Source organism: Coptis chinensis, chromosome 6 (assembly GCF_015680905.1).
Source record: "Coptis chinensis isolate HL-2020 chromosome 6, ASM1568090v1, whole genome shotgun sequence".
NCBI classification, from domain to species: domain Eukaryota; kingdom Viridiplantae; phylum Streptophyta; class Magnoliopsida; order Ranunculales; family Ranunculaceae; genus Coptis; species Coptis chinensis.
Genome location: NC_141461.1, coordinates 96,753,975 through 96,772,068, shown reverse-complemented (window position 1 = coordinate 96,772,068; position 18,094 = coordinate 96,753,975). Strand labels below are relative to the sequence as shown.

The 18,094-nt window shown below is 34.1% G+C and overlaps 2 protein-coding genes across 2 annotated transcripts; one reads left to right on the top strand and one right to left on the bottom strand.

Annotated features, from left to right (window-relative positions):
* Positions 1-12,470: 12,470 nt before the first annotated feature.
* On the bottom strand, positions 12,471-12,917 carry LOC147495834 (ATPase family AAA domain-containing protein At1g05910-like). Its single transcript, XM_086568479.1, has one exon. The coding sequence runs from the start codon at positions 12,915-12,917 to the stop codon at positions 12,471-12,473; it is 447 nt and encodes a 148-aa protein (XP_086424605.1).
* Positions 12,918-14,636: 1,719 nt separating this feature from the next.
* LOC147495833 (zinc transporter 5-like) lies at positions 14,637-16,352 on the top strand. The gene is made up of 3 exons (XM_086564556.1): positions 14,637-15,308; positions 15,435-15,584; positions 15,938-16,352. Exons 1-3 carry the CDS (start codon positions 14,685-14,687, stop codon positions 16,241-16,243), a joined length of 1,080 nt encoding a protein of 359 aa, XP_086420682.1. The 5' UTR covers positions 14,637-14,684; the 3' UTR covers positions 16,244-16,352.
* The last annotated feature ends 1,742 nt before the right edge of the window (positions 16,353-18,094 follow it).

Genomic DNA, 18,094 nt, shown 5'->3' with positions numbered 1-18,094 from the left:
ATTTGCATCCAATTTTTTTATTTCCCGTTAATTATTCTTTGAGATTATTTTAATGCATTTGCATCTAGTTTTTTATTTCTTGTTTATTATTCGATAAGGTTGCATTTGCATCTAGTTTCCAATTTTCCGTTAATTATTGTTTGAGGTTAGTTCAATGAATTTGCATCCAGTTTTCGATTTTCCATTAATTATTTATTGAGGTTAGTTCAATGCATTTGCATCTAGTTTATTTTTTGAGATTAGTTCAATGCAGTTGCATCCGGTTTCCGATTTCCCATTAATTATTATTTAAGATTAGTTCTACACATTTGCATCATGTTCCCAATTTATAATTAATTTTTCTTTGATGTTAGTTCAATGCAGTTGCATCTAGTTTCCGTTTTCCCATTAATTTCATCATTGAGAGTTAGTTCAATGCATTTCCAACCAGTTTTCGATTTCCCTACAATTATTTTTTTATGTTAATTTGATGTATTTGTATCCAAGTTTTGATTTCCCGTTAATTATTCTTTGAGGTTAGTTTAATACAGTTGTATCCATAGTCCGATTTCCTATTAATTACTTTTTAAGATTAGTTTAATGTTTGCATTTGCATCAAGTTTTCGATTTTCCATTAAATATTATTTGAGGTTAGTTTGATGCATTTGCATCCAGTTTTCGGTTTCCCATTAATTATTCTTTGAGCTTAGTTTCATGTAGTATTATATATATTTTAAAATATTTGTCATTATTGGTTTGCCGTTATTTATTTTTATTTTTTTTTATATACATGTGAGCTTGCATTAGAATGAATGCAAAATTTTCTATTATATATTTTGTGATGTTATTTTTTGTATAATATAATTTTCCACTATAATTTGTTTTGGTTTTGTATATTATAAAATTGGAAATTACATTATAGTGCTGAAAAAAAATTTATAAATTCAGAAATTTAATTGGAATATGTAGTAATTATTGTGTTGTTTGAAATCCTTAGCGATAACTAAATGTCTAAATCCCAAAGTGGATGGTGCATTAAATCTATTCAACTTTATTTGTTTAGGCTCATATAGACATATAGTACATACAATACAATTTTATTTGTTGTTCGCTTAGTTTTGGGTGTACACTGTTACTTACTTTATGATTAGTTGACTTTTATTTTTCTTTTTTTGTCCCAGTCACATGTGAGGTTAACAAATGTAGAAAGTAAATGTTCATATAACTCAATTCATTTTTTCCTTCGTTATTTCATTGTTTTTTTCTAGAAAGAAACTTTGTTATGTTAAATTTTACCTAAGATTAGTGTGAAAACTATTCTTTGTGGCGTAAGAGTTTTAGGAAAATCGTTTTCGGTGGAAGGTATTGTTTTTAACAATTTAGTTTTTTTGTCTCATATTTTTTTCGTAATTAGCTATAGTATTTAGAAAAAGTTGGAGAATCTGTGGAACTCTAGATGAGATTGTTTCCTTCTTTATATCATATTTTTTCGTAATTAGTAATAGAATTTAGAAAAAACTGGAGTCGATGCGAGTGCTCCAATTGTCTGATTTTTCCATATGAGTCTCATACTTTTTCGTTATTAGCCAAAGAGTTTTATAAATATTGGAGACTCTGTGTAAATGCTCAAAAAATAAAGCCAATAGGGTACAGCTATAATATATATCTAAAGATATATATAAAAGCTCGTGCACATTTTCTCTCCTCACCATATGGCTCCATTTTACATCCCGAGTAATATGATTAGCTCCTAAAAAAATCGGATAGAATAATAATTAGTGACACGTCTCCAAATTTGTTTAAATCTCCCTAATCTATTCTTAATTTTTTATGGACTTCTCAAAGTAAAAAATAATAATAATAACAAATTAAATAAACCTTATACACATTCTACCAAAAACCTATTACCATATTCAACCCATGGTCTTTTTTCTTTCTATCCTGTTTAAAAGAAAACCTCAAATCTAAAATTTTATTTTTTTTATTTTTCCCCCATCTAATTAAGTCTAAAGAATATGTAGTTTTTTTTTTTTTTTTTTAATCTTTTTTAGCATTCTATTCTATTGCAGCAACCAGTCTTGCGCTTTTGGTAGAACCTTACTCAATTCTTTGAAGAAGTCAGTGCAGTAAAGACTGAGATGGAAGCGATTTCCACTCTACTTCTTGATCTTCAAGAATTAAAGGAAGAGATGAAATTGACACACAGTGCCAAAGTCCTTCGAGGGTTAAGAGATCGAATGGATTCTAATATGGTTACTGTCCTTCGCAAGGCATATGCATTTTTTAAACGCAGTATAGTGATCTCTATAGATGATTGCATCCAATTTTTCAGAAAACTTGTTCAGAATATGCCAAATGCAGTATCGGTGATATGTATTTGGAAGAGCTTGAGCAATAGCTTTTGACATAGCGGGGTATTGATCGGTGATAATCATTTTGGGAGGGCCAACTGACATTACTTCCATCCATTTTTAGAGTAGCCAAATGAATGATTCTGTCATCTCGTCACACAGGAATGCACAACCAAATATTACAGTCTGGCGATGTTTATTCACCCCTACAAATGGTGCAAATATCATACCATATTTATTGGTTTTGTAGGTTGTATCAAACACTACTACATCACCGTAAAGCTTGTACGCCCTTATTGCCTTTGCATCAGCCCAGAAACAATGAGTCAACCTATTTTTGTCGCCGATCTCAGTTTTGAAAGAAAATGAAGAATTCTTTTCTTGCCCTGACAAAACAATTTCCATCAATATCTCTGCATCATGCCCATCTACTAAGCTCTTTGAATCTCTAACAAAATTTCTAAGGTCTTTTTCTGTACAACCAATATTTTCTATTCCACCCGCTTCCATTGAAAGAATACTAATTTGCTGGTTTATAGGTATATTAGCAGATGATAAAAGATTAGACAATGACTTTTTTGTATCAGATACGCCACGGTAAGATCTTAATAGATGTACTTTATGAGGGGTCGAAAGTGAATGGTTGTGGACCTCAATAAAATTGGCTGACGCTGTAACCCGACTTCAATTTATTCTTCAAAATTGACAATTTTGCCTTGCAACCCTCACGAACAATCCCCCGACGCCTTTTCTTTTCTCTCTCATTTTCTGTTTAGGTTTCCCCTCTTTGAAACAACAATACTCCTTCCTAGTTATTTCATTGCCTTCTTTATCCCTTTTAGTATAATTACTTCATATACTAAATCCAGCCACTTTTACATAATTGTTGTAAAATTCATAAGCTTCATCCAAATAGTGAAATTCTTGTCATATTTTCAGTTTGCAATCTTCCTTTACTTCAGGCATATAAACCATATCAGACTGTTCTTCTTCGTCTGAGTCTAAATGTTCAAACTCCATATCCATTCAATAGATGCTACACATACATAACAATTTCAAAATATGAGCTAAATTATAATTAGTTGGCATTTAATAATAATTTTTGAGAAATTAAATGTATATATAAATTGAACATACCACTTCAATATGTTGAAAATTGAATATAATTAATTAGCATTTAATAATAAATATTTGAGAAAAAAAATAGGGAAAAAAAATGCACCGAAGGTAATCGATCTTTGAAAAGCAAATGTAGTCTAGCGTTGGCTAATTTGTTCCACGTTGGAACACTCTTAAAAAGTGGAAAAAGTGTGGTGGTGATATTGAGGTGAGAGTGTGAAGGTGGGGTAGGAAGTTGAGAAGTGTGGATATAAGAATTAAAAGAGAGAGAGAGAGAGAGGAGAGAGGCGTGAGAAGCAAAATTGGAGGGAGAGTGTGTGTGGTCAAACAAAATTAATAAAGTGGGGAAATAAAGTGGAGAGAGACGAGAGAAAATAAGGAATGGTTTGAGTTCACGTAAGGGTGGAATTCGAGCTAAACAAGCCGAGCTTTACCATGCTCAAGCTCGGCTCGCTAATTACACGAGCTTTAAATTGAGCTCGAGCTCGGCTCATATAGTTAAACGAGTGAGCTCGAGCCAAGCTTAAACGAGCCAAGCCCAAGCCGAGCTCCGAGCCCTCGGTTATTTTACACTATAAATATGCTATTTGAACTAAATGAGCCGAGCTTCATCAAGCTCATTTGTTACACGAGCTTTTATTTCAGCTTAAGCTCGGCTCATATAGTAAACGAGCGAACTCGAGCCGAGCTTAAACGAGCCAAGCCCAAGCCGAGCTCCGAGCCCTCGGCTCAAATTCCACCCTTAAGTTCACGTGAAATAAAGTGGAGAGAGAAGAGAGAAAATAAGGAATGGTTTGAGTTCACGTGAAATAAAGTGGAGAGAGAGAGAGAGAGAGAGAGAGAGAGAGAGTGGGGTTGGAGAAAAAAGTGGAGAGAAAAGAGAAGGGAAAAGAGAGAAAAGAAAAAATCACGTGAATTTGTTTAGTCCGAAAGTTTTTTTATCCGGGAAGTCCTGACTAGCTACTTAAGTATATATATATATATATATATATATATATATATAGTCATTCTCTTAAAAGTAGCTACTTAAGTTAACTTTAAAATAAGTACGTAAGTAAAACTTCACGTACAAAATGAATTTAAACATATTTTTTAATGGATATGATATACTCAATATTAAGATCATCTCTATAAATTTTCAGCTCATTTGGAAACCTCTAACATTGGCAAAAAACAATTACAAAAATTCAACATTTCTGGACCATTAGATTTCGTTTTAAAGATGACAACAATTTTTATCTATGTTAGAGGTTTCCAAATTAGCTGAAATTTTAGGAAGATAATCATTATAGTGAGTGCTTCATAACCATGAAAAATTAGGTTTGAACTCATTTTGTAGGTAAAGTTTTACGTACGTACTTATTTTAAGTTAATTTAAGTAGCTATCTTTTTTAAAAAGGACTTTATATATATATATATATATATATATATATATATATATATATATATATATATATATATCCCTCATCTTAGAAGTACATACTTATTTTAAAGTTAAAATAAGTACATAAGTAAACCATCACCTACAAAATGAATTCAACTCTAATTTTTTGTGGGTATTACCTACATACCATAAAGATCATCTCCACAAAATTTGAACTCATTTAAAAACCTCTAACCTAGCTAAAAATTGTTGTCATCTTTGAAAAGAAATCTGACGGTCTAGAAAATAGTATTTTTGCAGTCATATTTTGCCTAAGTTAGAGATTTCCAAATGAGTTGAAATTTTGTAAAGATGATGTTTATGGTGAGTAGATGGTATCCACAAAAAATTAGGTTTGAATTCATTTTTTAAGTAAAGCTTTACTTACGTACTTATTTTAACTTAAAATAAGTATGTACTTCTAAGATCGGGCCTATATATATATATTACTACATTGTTATTGGCTTGCTACAATATGTTACTTGAAATTTAATATGTAAATGGTTGGGCTATCTTAGTCTTAGCGGAATGAGTGTATATGAATGTGCACACCAATCTGGATTCATGTAAAGGGTGGTAATAGATGAAGACCAATATATGGACGATGTTATATAACATGTCTATTCTTATATAGAACTTGATTTCTTGATGATAGTATATAGAGATCTGCTCATCTTATAAATGGATATTTACAGAAAAAGTCAAATTTACAGTGTTGTTTTACTATTAAATTTTCACATTCATAACTTGATCGCTCTAGCTTTTGTATTTTGACTCGCGGGACTTGGTGTTATGAATTTGTAGGTTTCATTGTATTGTTGTGGAGATGAAAAAATATTACAAACTTTCATTTCTATTTGAAAGTACAGTTCGTGGATATGGTGGAGGCAAACACTAAGGGGGCGTTTGGCAAAAAAACTATAAAGCTAGAAAGGAGAAAACCATTACAATTGGAAACTCTATTTGTGTATAGAAAAGATCGGGGACTGATGGGTTGACGTCTGATTTGCTTTGGTTGTTGGATAGGCCCAAGATAGGGGGGAACCAAAGTCTATCTAGAAAGCAAGAGTTTTGAGCTTCTGAAACTCTACCCAACCTAATTTAAAGGGCAATTCAACCTCATACTCTTCCATTCTCTTCGTTATTGGCATAAAGTTTAAGCTTTTTTCTTTCTTGCTTTGTGGCTTTCTATCCAAATGTCCCCTAAACACAACAATAAACTTGAGTGCATCATATCAAACATGGTGAGGCTCTGTGAGACACAAATCATCGTGTTTAATATTTTCTCAAGTTTGTTTGAAATCAACATATGTTTGAGAACTAATGTAAATAATACCATTGTCGACGCACTTAAGTTGCAAAATCTTCAAGCAATCTTACTGTCATTTTGATTTTTTCCAACATGATATTTCTTCTTATATTTTTCTTTCACACATTCATTTCATTCTTTATTATGTTTATTTTAATTGTGAATATATATTGCAGTTTGATTATAAAAGGGATAAAAAAAAATGCTAGCAAGTTTCATTGTATATAAGCGTGTGCAGCAATGACAACCAAATAGTTTGAAAGGAATATTGATACTACGCCACTTGAGAAGCATACATCGATCATTGGAGTTGTTGTCAGGAAAGAGTGGTCGGGCATGATGTTGAAGGAAATTTAAAAAAATGAAGACTAAGCAATCTTAATCCCTCGCTTTGAATGGTTTGAAAGGAAGTGTTGGTCGATGAATCTCTCTCTCGAAAGTGAGAAAGCCTCTTCGTTTTGATCAAAACTTGAATCATTAAAATATTTTGGAGTTAAAATTTTTGATACATAATAATTCAAAAAAATAAATTATAAAATATTTTAAAAAAAAATTATATGGATTGTTTCTTTTTATTCATCTCATTGACCATCGAACTCAAAATCTAATATGCTACTTTAGTATATAGATAGTAGATCACCTCCCTATATTAAAGCAATTGAGGTGGACAATTTCTTTCCTATGTGGCAATTTCCCAATACTTGGTTTTGTCACGTGGATCACTTAAATTTCAATTTGATGCAAGTGCCATTTTGAGACCGGAAGGCTATTGGTTGTTTCCTATTAAAAGTACAACTGTCTCATCTATTTCACTTCTTCTAAAACTTCTATAATCTCTATGTGTGAGTAATATAGTAGAATCAATTAGTACTATTTTTGTTTGTTGTATAGTAGAACAAACTCGAATATATTGAAGCACCACCGAGAAAGAGTTCGTATATGGAATTAGAGAAGAAGGCTTTAATGGAAAAGTTTTGAACGGTGATCGCAAAAGAGGTTAGATCACCTGTTTATTCTATTTTCAATTTATAGGACAAAGTTTAAGGTGTGTGATTTTGTTGTAGGGTTTCCACATTGTTAAACAGGGTGTTTAGAGGGCTTCGAGATAGAAAGACTCTTCTCTACTGTTAACCAGACCACTATGATAAATGAAACAAAGGGAACTGTCATCTCGCTTGACACATAAAGTACATCATTTTGAACGACAAAAGTGGAGAAGATGAAATAGAGCTAATCAAATATTTGCCTGAAGGATTAAGAAGGGACATCAACGATATCTATGCTTGGATTTAATCAAGAAGGTGACATGAATTACTATGCTTTGATGTACTCAGTGTTTTCATTATAAAATTGTAGAGTATTGGTTTACTTTAGAGTTATATATAGGTTGATGTTTTCAATATAGAATTGTAAAGTATTGGTTTACTTCATAGTTATATGTAGGTTGAATCATTGATTATTTGTAATTTTAAATAATGTAATCATTATGATTGTGTATTTTTCATCAACCCATGACCTTAAACTCTATCACGTGGGACACAACTAGCTAACAAGCATTTTTTTTTTGGTAGTCTAGCTAGCAAGCTTATAATTATGGCAATCATGATCTTTTGATGTCTAAAACAAGTAGTGTTTTATCACGTGTATGTCATTGAACCTTAAGGTGTTGTGCTAACGTCATGCTTAATTTGAATTGAATGATATGTTTTTTTTCAGGAATTTCATAACTCTATTTATTGGGATTGAATTGGAATTGGATGAAAGAGGACCCCCAAAAAAAAAGTTCGTATGTACCTTTGTTTTGAAGTGTGAGTGAGAGGTTTTTGGATAAGATGCTAACTTCTTTGGTGTGTATCATCAGTTAGTGCTCAAGGATCCGGTAGAACTATTTGGAATCTAGAACGGATGAGAATATGTCTTAGCAAGGAATATAAGTTCAGACTTTTAGAGAGTTATCCAGGATATAAAGAAGAAAGAACATCGTCCATGGAGTTGCTACAATCTAACACGTACGGTACCATAACACATAAAACACAGTGGATTTATAGTTGCATTGGCTTCAGAGGTTGTAGCTAAAAGGAGAGTCGAATCTCCACCTACCTATTGAATCTCTACTCCCTAGAGCTTTGATAGAGAAACGATACAATAATTCTAAGACATGGACAAAAATTTGAATCATTGCAATATTTTATAGTTAAAACTTTTTGCTACATAATAATTCAAAAATTAAAATTTATAGTGTAATATTCCATGACTGCATATATAATATTTTGATATGTAGTCTATTTTTGTTGGGTCACTTCCTCAAACAACCAATTACTCACAATGTGGTTGAGTTCCTCTCCCCATCCTGAATTAAAGAACCACTATAATAATTAGATAATAGAGAGTACCTGAAGAAGCTTACTGAGAAGACTTGGAGGAGTGTCTAAAGAGAACAAAATGGGAAAAATAGAAGTTACCTTTAAAAGCGACTGACTTCACTTCTTGCTTAAGTCAATTAAAATAGATACTCAAGAGATAAGTTAAAAATATGAATAATTGACTACATACACCTGTAGAAATTAGAGAAATAAGTGGTGAAGTAGACACCACATCTTAAGTAGACTAATAAAGATATTATGTGTTAAGTGGTGGAAAAGTAGACTTTGGACCTCAAGAATTCCAAATGGACCAGGCCTGCCTAAACCCTCATAAACCTTATTTCTAGACAGTTGTTGGGGGCCTTTTATTGCGCTAAAATGTGGGGCCCTTTGGCGGATGCCTAAATAGCCTGCCCTAGAGCTGCCTTGCCGAAACCACAAAATGATTTAGCTTTTAGTCCTAATTATAATAGTAAATTGTGTTGGTCTACAATTGTTCGTTTATTAAAATTGACGCTTGACTGAGTTGACTTAGCGTTGATTGCGAGTTGACCGTTTTCTAATTAACATCCGTTTTTTTAGGACCAAACGAAAATATTGTGATTAACAGTATGACTAAATATTAAAAACTCCAAGGGTAGCAACACTTTTAAAATAAAAGCATTTTTAAAAACTACTGAATTTACTTCTTCGCTAAAGTCAACTGAAGATAAATGCTCAAGAGATAGGTTAACCCATTTGATATCTCAAAAAAATCAGAGCGAGAATACACGTGTGGAAATTAGAGATGCAGGTGGTTAAAGTGACAACACGTGTTAGGTATACTAATGGGCTAAGAATTAAAAAACAAAAAATTAAAAGACGCCACAAATTTTGGACTAATTAATTGCTTTAATTTCTTTATCGAGTTTTCTTTCCATATCTTTGTTTAATCGATTTTGATGCATAAGATCTACTAGCTACATGTAAGATTTCAACAAAATTTTGTTTTGTGCTTAATTTTATTTGACTATATGAGTATTTTGAAGTTAAATACTAAAAAATGAGTATTCTAAGGTTGGTTATCTTTTGTAGGTTTTTGGAATAAGGGAAAAACAAACTTATATTGAACTCTTAGATTAAAATCAATTGTGGTTTCCCATATATGAAAATCTCATTTTAATATGTCGTTTACAAGTATAAGTGGAAACAAAGAAATATAATTAATTGTTTTCTTTAGTGGGTCCAAATGTTACAGTAATTGGAGTTAGAAGCAGTAAATGCTATAAAGAAATGCTAGTGGAACTCCTTCGTGCCAGTTTTCCCCACACTGATGACCAACAACGCAAGTTTTTATCTTTTAATAGATTTTGCTCAGCACTAAATTATTGGCACTGAGAACTTTGATCAATTAATTTACTATATAAGTTTCAATATAATTTGAAAGTCAGATATTTTATACATAATAATAAAATGAAAAAAAAAAATTACATAAAAATGGTCCCCATTCGTTAAACGGGTCCAAAAATCTAGTGGAATATGAATAGTACACACTCAGAGTGTGTACACGTATGGCCGTATGCTAGTGTCGATAATATTTCGGCGTTGAAACTTTTGTACTACTCATTTTAAGCTGATTGGTTTGCCGAAAGATTTAGTATAAATGAAGACCATGTCTTAGTATAAATGAAGACCATGCTCTTGAATTCAAAATGAAATACACTACATCAACTCCAGAAAGCTAATAGAGCCTTGCCCCCACACCCTTTTGAAAAGGTCGGTCGATAGTGACTTCAGTCGCTATCTGTTTGAAGGCCAGCCATCTTGGATATTCAAGTGGGATTGAAGCTGGAAACCTCAAACTTGAAACAAAACATTGTTTAAGAGAGATGGCTCCTCTCTTCGTTCTCCAATCCCCTGCTAATTGTCTTCGATCCTTTAGTGCCTCCATTGTAGCTTAATTACTATATCAGTGAATGGAACTATGGAAGTACGTACGGGTGCAAATTGCACTTTGAAAACCACTCTGTTAATGTGAGAAAGTCTAGACGGATTGTACATCTCACACATCTATCATTGTAATTAGTTTCAATCTTAATTGTCTTGGTTGTTCTTCAATTTGATTGGTTATTTCAAATCAGACTAGTAGGTTGTTGTGAATTGTACAATGCGGAAACAACGTTATCCACAACAAATAAATCAATCCTACACAAAGATCGATCATTTTCACTAGACAAGACTTTAACACCTTCCAAGTAATATCTCAACACTTCTCAATATCAAATAACAATCATATAAAGTAAAATAATTAATGTAAAAGAAGAACAAACCACAAGATGAGATGTATTGTAGTTCGACAATTTGCCTACGTCCACATCATGAAGTTCCAAGCTTTACTTAGATGTCCGGAGAAAGAATGACATAAGTTCTCTCAATTCACTCACAAAGAATTTAACACTCAACTCAAAGTTAATCGCTTCCCTAATTATAATCTCTCTTGGTTTTGGTTAGGTTAAGTTTTTACAGAAAAAACTTATATTTATACTATTTCAAAAAAAACTTCTGAAACAGTCGTATCTTGTTGAAATATGGTGGAGTGTGGGTCGCGCCCTTGGCCAGACAAAGTCGAACGCGGGTCGCGCCTAACGATCTAGAAATCGCCAAAGGCATAAGCACCATGCGCCTTGTCCAGGCATAAATAGAGCGCGGGTCGCACCTAACAATCTGGAAATTGCCAAAGGCATAAGCACGCCACACACCTTGTCCAGACATACATAGAGCACGGGTCGCGCCCTTAACAACAGAGAGAAAACGTCTTTTTCTCTACATAGGTAAATAGAGGTAGTATGAAACATATATTGGTTTGCCTCCAAAAGTGTATGGATCATAATCAATTGATCAGTCATCATATCGATAAACTCATAAAATCTTAACGCTCTAGTTCCATAGGATTAAGATTCTATTTTTATTACAACGGGATTACTTAATTAAAGCAAAATCAACCAACACTTAGTATGAGCGTTAGTGGTGGTGTGCCCGCCTACTGTCCTCCCACAAGGCACAAGTAAATGATACCTTACCTACTCAGTACAAAGTGAGAGCATTGCTGTGTGGTATGCATAGTTCGTGATTCCGAACGAAACTCCGGAATTCCGCTTGGAATTTCGGTTTTTCAAAAAATCGAAATTTTAAACATAGTGTCGAAATAATTGAAATTCCGAATGAATTCGAAATTCCGAATTCTATAGGGTCGAAATTTACTGGATTTCGGTTTTTGGATTTACCGGAATTCCGAGAATTCCGAAATCCCGAACTATGGTGGTATGTGCCTACTGCCTACTCCCTCTCTAATAATAAAGGTAGTTTTTTAGATTTACGTTCCCACCAATTTATTTAATTAGATTTTTGTCCCCATTTCTTCACTTATTAGACTTACGTCCCCAATTTCATATCTCACTTAACTATGTCCGTTTTGTGCATGTTAAAGATACATTTACCCCTGAGCAAACAAAATGACAAAAATGCCTATTAACTCTATCAAGACCAAAAGCTTGCAAATTAACACGTGGCATTATCCCTCTCATTTAATCCAACGAACCTAAATATTTTTTTTAAATGACACCCAATACTCTTGCCACCTTCATTTGACCAAACTACCTTCAAAAAATTTAACTCATGTGCCACGTGTCAATATCCTACCAATCAAATCAATGTTCAAATCTTGTCATCACTAGAGTAAACTTGAGAGGATATCTCTCACGGAAAGTACGAATGGCAGCTTCAGTGCGTTGGGCTTTTAAATCAGCACCACGGCATCCCACACAACTAGCAACAAGTTCCATCCTTAAGTCCTTTGAAGGGGGTCGCTTCCACTTTCGCGAGTGAATGTCTAGAATTTCGGCTCGTGCATCAAGACCAGGTAAAGGGAAATTGAATTCACAGTCAAATCATCCAAGTCGACGCAAGGCTCCATCAATGGCATCGATCCTGTTAGTGGCTCTAATCAGAACAACTTGACCGCGAGAGTCCAGACCATCCATCAGAGCAAGTAAAGTTGACACAATGGAATTATGGATTTGTTCTTGCTTACTTGATCTAACAGGAGCAAGGCCATCTATCTCATCAAAGAAGATTATGGATGGCTGATTCCTTTGAGCTTCTTCAAAAAGTAATTTAAGTTGTCTTTCAGCCTCACCAACCCATTTGTTGAGCATATCAGCTCCCTTTGGCATGTAAAAACTGACCTTCTGACCAGCCTTTGATGCAGCACAAACCAAAGCTCTTGCAATAAGTGTCTTCCCAGTGCCAGGGGGACCACACAGCAAAACACCTCTTGGAGGAGTTATGTGGTATTGTGTGAAAAACTTGGGATACAGTAAGGGAGAAAAAACCATTTCTTTCAAAGCATCATATCAACATACTCTGACAGTCCACCAATATCATCAAAAGTTACAGTTTCATCCACCTGTAAAGGTTGAATATCTGCCCCACCCTTAGAGCTTGGTCCAGCAGTTTGTTTTCCGGTTGTGAGAAGTAAAAACATCGCTCTGATGGCCCCAACCGGAAGCAGCAACATTTAGTCCCCATGTTGTTGTACCATGCATGAACCATTATGAACCGTTGATTTGATTGCACAGATGTTGACATGTGGTACATGGGTTAAACTTGCTTGAGGGTAGTTTGGTCAATTTAAATTAGCAAAGATATTAGGTGTTATTTAAAGAAAATATTTGGGTTCGTTGGATTAAATGAGAGGGATGATGCCACGTGTCAATTTGCAAATTTTTGGTCTTGATAGAATAAATGGGCATTTTTGTCATTTTGCTTGTTCAGGAGTAAATGTGTTTTTACACATGCACAAGGACCGAATTAAGTGAGCTGTGAAATTGGAGACGTAAGTCTAATAAATAAAGAACTGGGGACGAAAATCTAATTAGATAAGTTGGTGGGGACATAAGTCTAAAAAATTGTAATAAAGCAAACACAGAATACAGTTTGCCGGAGGTCCCCAATGCAATCTTAACTAGTTGACTTTTCTATTTTATTTGATTTTTTTAATTATTTAATAAATCTGCACTGTTCGGTATATCCTCTCAAATGAAGAAAGCGGTCCTCCAAGTCCATGATAATGGTATTTTCCCCCCTTCTTTTAGTTAGTACGTGATTCTATATTAAGATCGCAGGAAATATATGATATTAAAGATCAAAATTGTTTTCATTTTCTTGTTTGTCTTAATCTCTAAAATTAATACACTATTAACAATAACAATTAGCTGTGGTCAATGCGACTTGCCAGTTGCAGTAAATCAATGAGCCACAAACCAACGTGAGAAGTAGTGCATAAATTGAATAGTTATCTGGGCTTTTCTTAGACCCAAAAAAATAGAAAAAAAATTCTCAAGATACCACAATAGAAATCAAGGCCAAGAGTTTCAATTGCAACAAAATTAAGAAGAAAGAAAATAATTTTGTGAGTCCACAAAACCTCAAGTCCACAAGACATACAACCATTTTTTTTTTTGTAACTGCAATTTTATTTATGTGAAATTATGAAATGTACAAACAGCAGTTAAGTCATTGACAATGTTGAGGCCTAATACACCATAGAGAAGTGTTACCACTAGTCAAATCCATTAAGTTAGAAGATAGATTTTCTCTCTCGGATGTGACCACCATGTAAGATCACTGGCCTGGTCAAACCCAAGACATACAACTATTTTCTCTCTCGGATGTGACCACCATGTAAGATCACTAGCCTGGTCAAACCCAAGACATACAACTATTTGCTGTCCACAAATTCGCTCTCAAAACAAAATGACAACACTGTGTTACCATATGTTTATGTTCAAACCCAAGACATACAACTATTTGCTGTCCACAAATTCGCTCTCAAAAGAAAATGACAACACTGTGTTACCATATGTTTATATTTATGATTATCTTCCTTCCAAGAAAACAATACTAGAGCTAGTTTTGTTTAATGTTAAGTTAGAAAAAAATGGCAATGAGTCAATCTATTTAAATAACATGTCGTCATAATAATTCAAAGATTAATACAGTACACTTCTCGTACTCCCTATAAATAACTAAAACAGGGTTTGCTTAGTTGTATTGTTCACCATTCTTCATACCTTAGTTGTAGTTTTCAATTTTCTACAAACATGATCGAGCTATTTCGTTCTTCCTCGAAGTTTTTTACCACATTCACTTTGTTGTTACTTCTATTACTTCCGCTACTGGCCCATGGAGAGTGTACTTGTGACAATGAAGAGACTAATAACGTGAACAAAAGCAAAGTGCTCACGTTTAAGATCATTGCAATTGCTTCAATCTTATCTGGTGGTGCTATAGGAGTATGTATTCCAATACTATCGAAAAAAATTTCTGCATTTAAACCTGGAAGCAATTTCTTTTTCATGATGAAGGCCTTTGCTGCTGGTGTGATTTTAGCAACCGGGTTCATTCACGTTTTGCCTGACGCATTCGATAAGTTAACATCCCCGTGTCTTAAAGATAATCCATGGGGTAACTTCCCTTTTACTGGATTTATTGCCATGATGGCTGCGATAGCAATACTGATGGTGGAGAACGTAGCTACAAGTTACTTTCAAAGGTTAAGTTCAAATAAGTCTAAATTAGTGAATGCAGATGAAGAAAAGAATGGAGAACTTTGTAGCCAAGTTCATGTTCATACCCATGTCACAGATGGTCATGCCCATGGGCGTGTTGGTGAATCAAATGAATCTGGTGGAGGTAATCTAATTAGACATCGTGTGATAGCACAGGTAATGATTATATTAGGCTTTCTAGTGTCGTGTTTAATTGTTTTCCAAATTCTTTGATAATAATTTTGTTTCATTGTAGTCTCTTTAAATTTTTATCTTCTATCTGATGCGTTGGTGTTGTTTTAGGTTTTGGAGTTGGGAATTGTAGTACATTCAGTGATTATTGGAATTTCACTGGGTGCTTCTGAAAGCTCTTCTACCATGAAGCCTCTGCTTATAGCATTGTGTTTTCATCAGTTTTTTGAGGGAATGGGACTTGGTGGATGCATCTCTGAGGTAGTAATTTCATCTTTTTACATAAAAGATTAATAGGTTTTACTAGTTTCTTATTCGACTTCAGCAGAATGAGTTATGATTGCCATAAACTGATTACCCACCTTATAATCGGTTGTCATTATTGTTTAACTTTTACCATGGATATTTGTTACTGAAGTTGGTTCCTCAACTACGTAGTGTAGAAATAATATAAAATGATTATCAAAGTCAATGAGAAATCAGATCACTGAGAAGTCATTTGATTCACCAGTAATCTGTTATTTGTCCCATTTTTTAATTAGTTCACACATGCTCTTATGAATTTGTACAAATGAATACATTTATATATTGACATTTTTTTATGGGTTTTATAGGCAAAATTTAAAGTTCGATCCATTGCTGTCATGGCAACATTTTTTGCTCTTACAACTCCAATTGGGATAGCAATTGGTATAGGAATCACAAATGTTTACAAAGAAAACTCCCAAACTGCTCTAGTTGTTGAAGGTGTTCTAAACGCAGCTTCAGCTGGTATACTAATATATATGGCATTAGTAGATTTATTGGCAGCTGATTTAATGAGTGCAAAGATCCAAAACAATGGAAAGCTTCAGTTACATGTGTACGTTTGTCTATTACTAGGAACGGGTTTGATGTCTCTATTAGCGAAATGGGCCTGATTAAGGCTATAGGTAGAATACATACTTTTGGTTAACACATGTAGTCTCAAATATTCACTGAACAAATGAATTATGATCCACCTCAATGGATTTTATTTTCATGTGAGAATCTCGGAAGTTAGTATTGCTATGTTTTTGGATGACTATATGGTAAGTAGTTGCACTGATTTGATGATTGATGTTGAAAAAGTATAGGGTAATACGAAGTGCTCCACAGATCGTGTTTCTCAAAACGCAATTTGAGATGACAAAGTCTATGGACACTGTATTTCAACTTTTCCAAAAAAAAAAACAGAGAAAGACTCGAGACTAGCACATGGATTCCGAGGACAAACTTAACGCGGGTTGCTAGTTTAGAGGAAAAAGAAAACATGTACTTGGCAACTTGGCATCATTAGCTACTTAATATTGCGCCGTACGAATTGTTGTTTTTGTTTGCAAACTTAAAATCAAAATTTCAAAAAAAAAATCCCACGCATGAAGTTATTGAATAACAAATTTTCCTCTTGTGATAGTTTCATAAAAACATTAAAAAGTCTCTGATAACAAATTTTCTGGGACTTGTTAGTGGCGTTTCCTTTTGTGTCATTCCGAGCAAGCCAAATATTCTAAATACCAACACCAATCAAATACATTTGAATATTGCCATCTTGTATTCTCTTGGATTCTAATAAATTAGAGAGAGATTGATTTGAGAGAATATTTACTTGATTGATTTTTAGGTCTCATACAATATTTTATATAGAGATTACAAGTTCCTAAGAGCATCTCTAGATGGTAGTATAATCTGTCAAATTCTTCAAATTTGAAGAAAAATTTCAAAATTTCTCGGAATTCCATCTCTAGGTGGCCTCAAATTCGGTCGCATCACCTGTTTGTTCGCAAATTTGGCAATTTGGATGCTGATGCGGAGCGACATTGGTAATGTCACGCGTCATTGCAAATGTCGGCCCAATTTTTTTTTTGACTTTAACCAGCACTACGCGCTAGTGGTACTGTCGCGCGCCACTACTAATGTCGTGTAGGGGGTTTTTTTTTTTTCCTTTTGGAATAGTTGCACATCACTCCTAATGTCGCGTGGGTTGTTTTGGAATTGTACATGTGTAATGTCGTGTAGGGGGTTTTTTTTTTTTTCCTTTTGGAATAGTTGCACATCACTCCTAATGTCGCGTGGGTTGTTTTGGAATTGTACATGTGACACTCCAACTGTCGCGCGACAGTGATAATGTCGCGTGGGTTGTTTTTTGCTAATGGAATTTGCGACCACCTAGAGTTGGTCCAAATTTGCGACCAGATTCTTCAATTTTTTTCTTCAAATTTGAAGAGTATACTACCACCACCTAGAGATGCTCTAAGATTGGTGTCAAACCTCACTATACACTTGAACAGAAATATATAAACAAATAACAAAGATCTATACAACTTTAGAAACAGGGCGGCGAGTATGTGTTCGAAATCGCTGGCTGGCGCTTTGAGTTATACTATGTCGAGCACGCGTCGCGGCTTCTTACTTCTAATACTCCCCCTCAAGTTGGAGAGTAAATATCAAGAACTCCCAACTTGCGAATTAATCTCATAAAGGTGTCATTGCCGAGAGGTTTAGTGAAAGTGTTAGCCACCTGATCTGAGGATGGAACGAACGTTGGAGATAATAACTTGGCATGTATCTTGTCGCGTAAGAAATGACAGTCCAATTCGATGTGCTTCGTTCGTTCATGAAAAATTGGATTCTGAGAAATATGGAGTGCAACCTGATTATCACAGAACATGGTCATTGGAGAGGGGTGAGAGATGCCTAAATCATGCATAAGATACTTCAACCATTGAAGTTCACACGCAATGGTAGCCATG

What these genes read in the sequence shown, in the direction of transcription:
- LOC147495833 (XM_086564556.1), top strand. Translation starts at nt 14,685, where the DNA reads ATGATCGAGCTATTTCGTTCTTCCTCGAAGTTTTTTACCACATTCACT. An exon ending in GACATCGTGTGATAGCACAG is followed by an intron (nt 15,309 to 15,434) that starts GTAATGATTATA and finishes GTGTTGTTTTAG; the next exon opens with GTTTTGGAGTTGGGAATTGT. An exon ending in TTGGTGGATGCATCTCTGAG is followed by an intron (nt 15,585 to 15,937) that starts GTAGTAATTTCA and finishes TGGGTTTTATAG; the next exon opens with GCAAAATTTAAAGTTCGATC.
- LOC147495834 (XM_086568479.1), bottom strand. Translation starts at nt 12,917, where the DNA reads ATGGTTTTTTCTCCCTTACTGTATCCCAAGTTTTTCACACAATACCAC.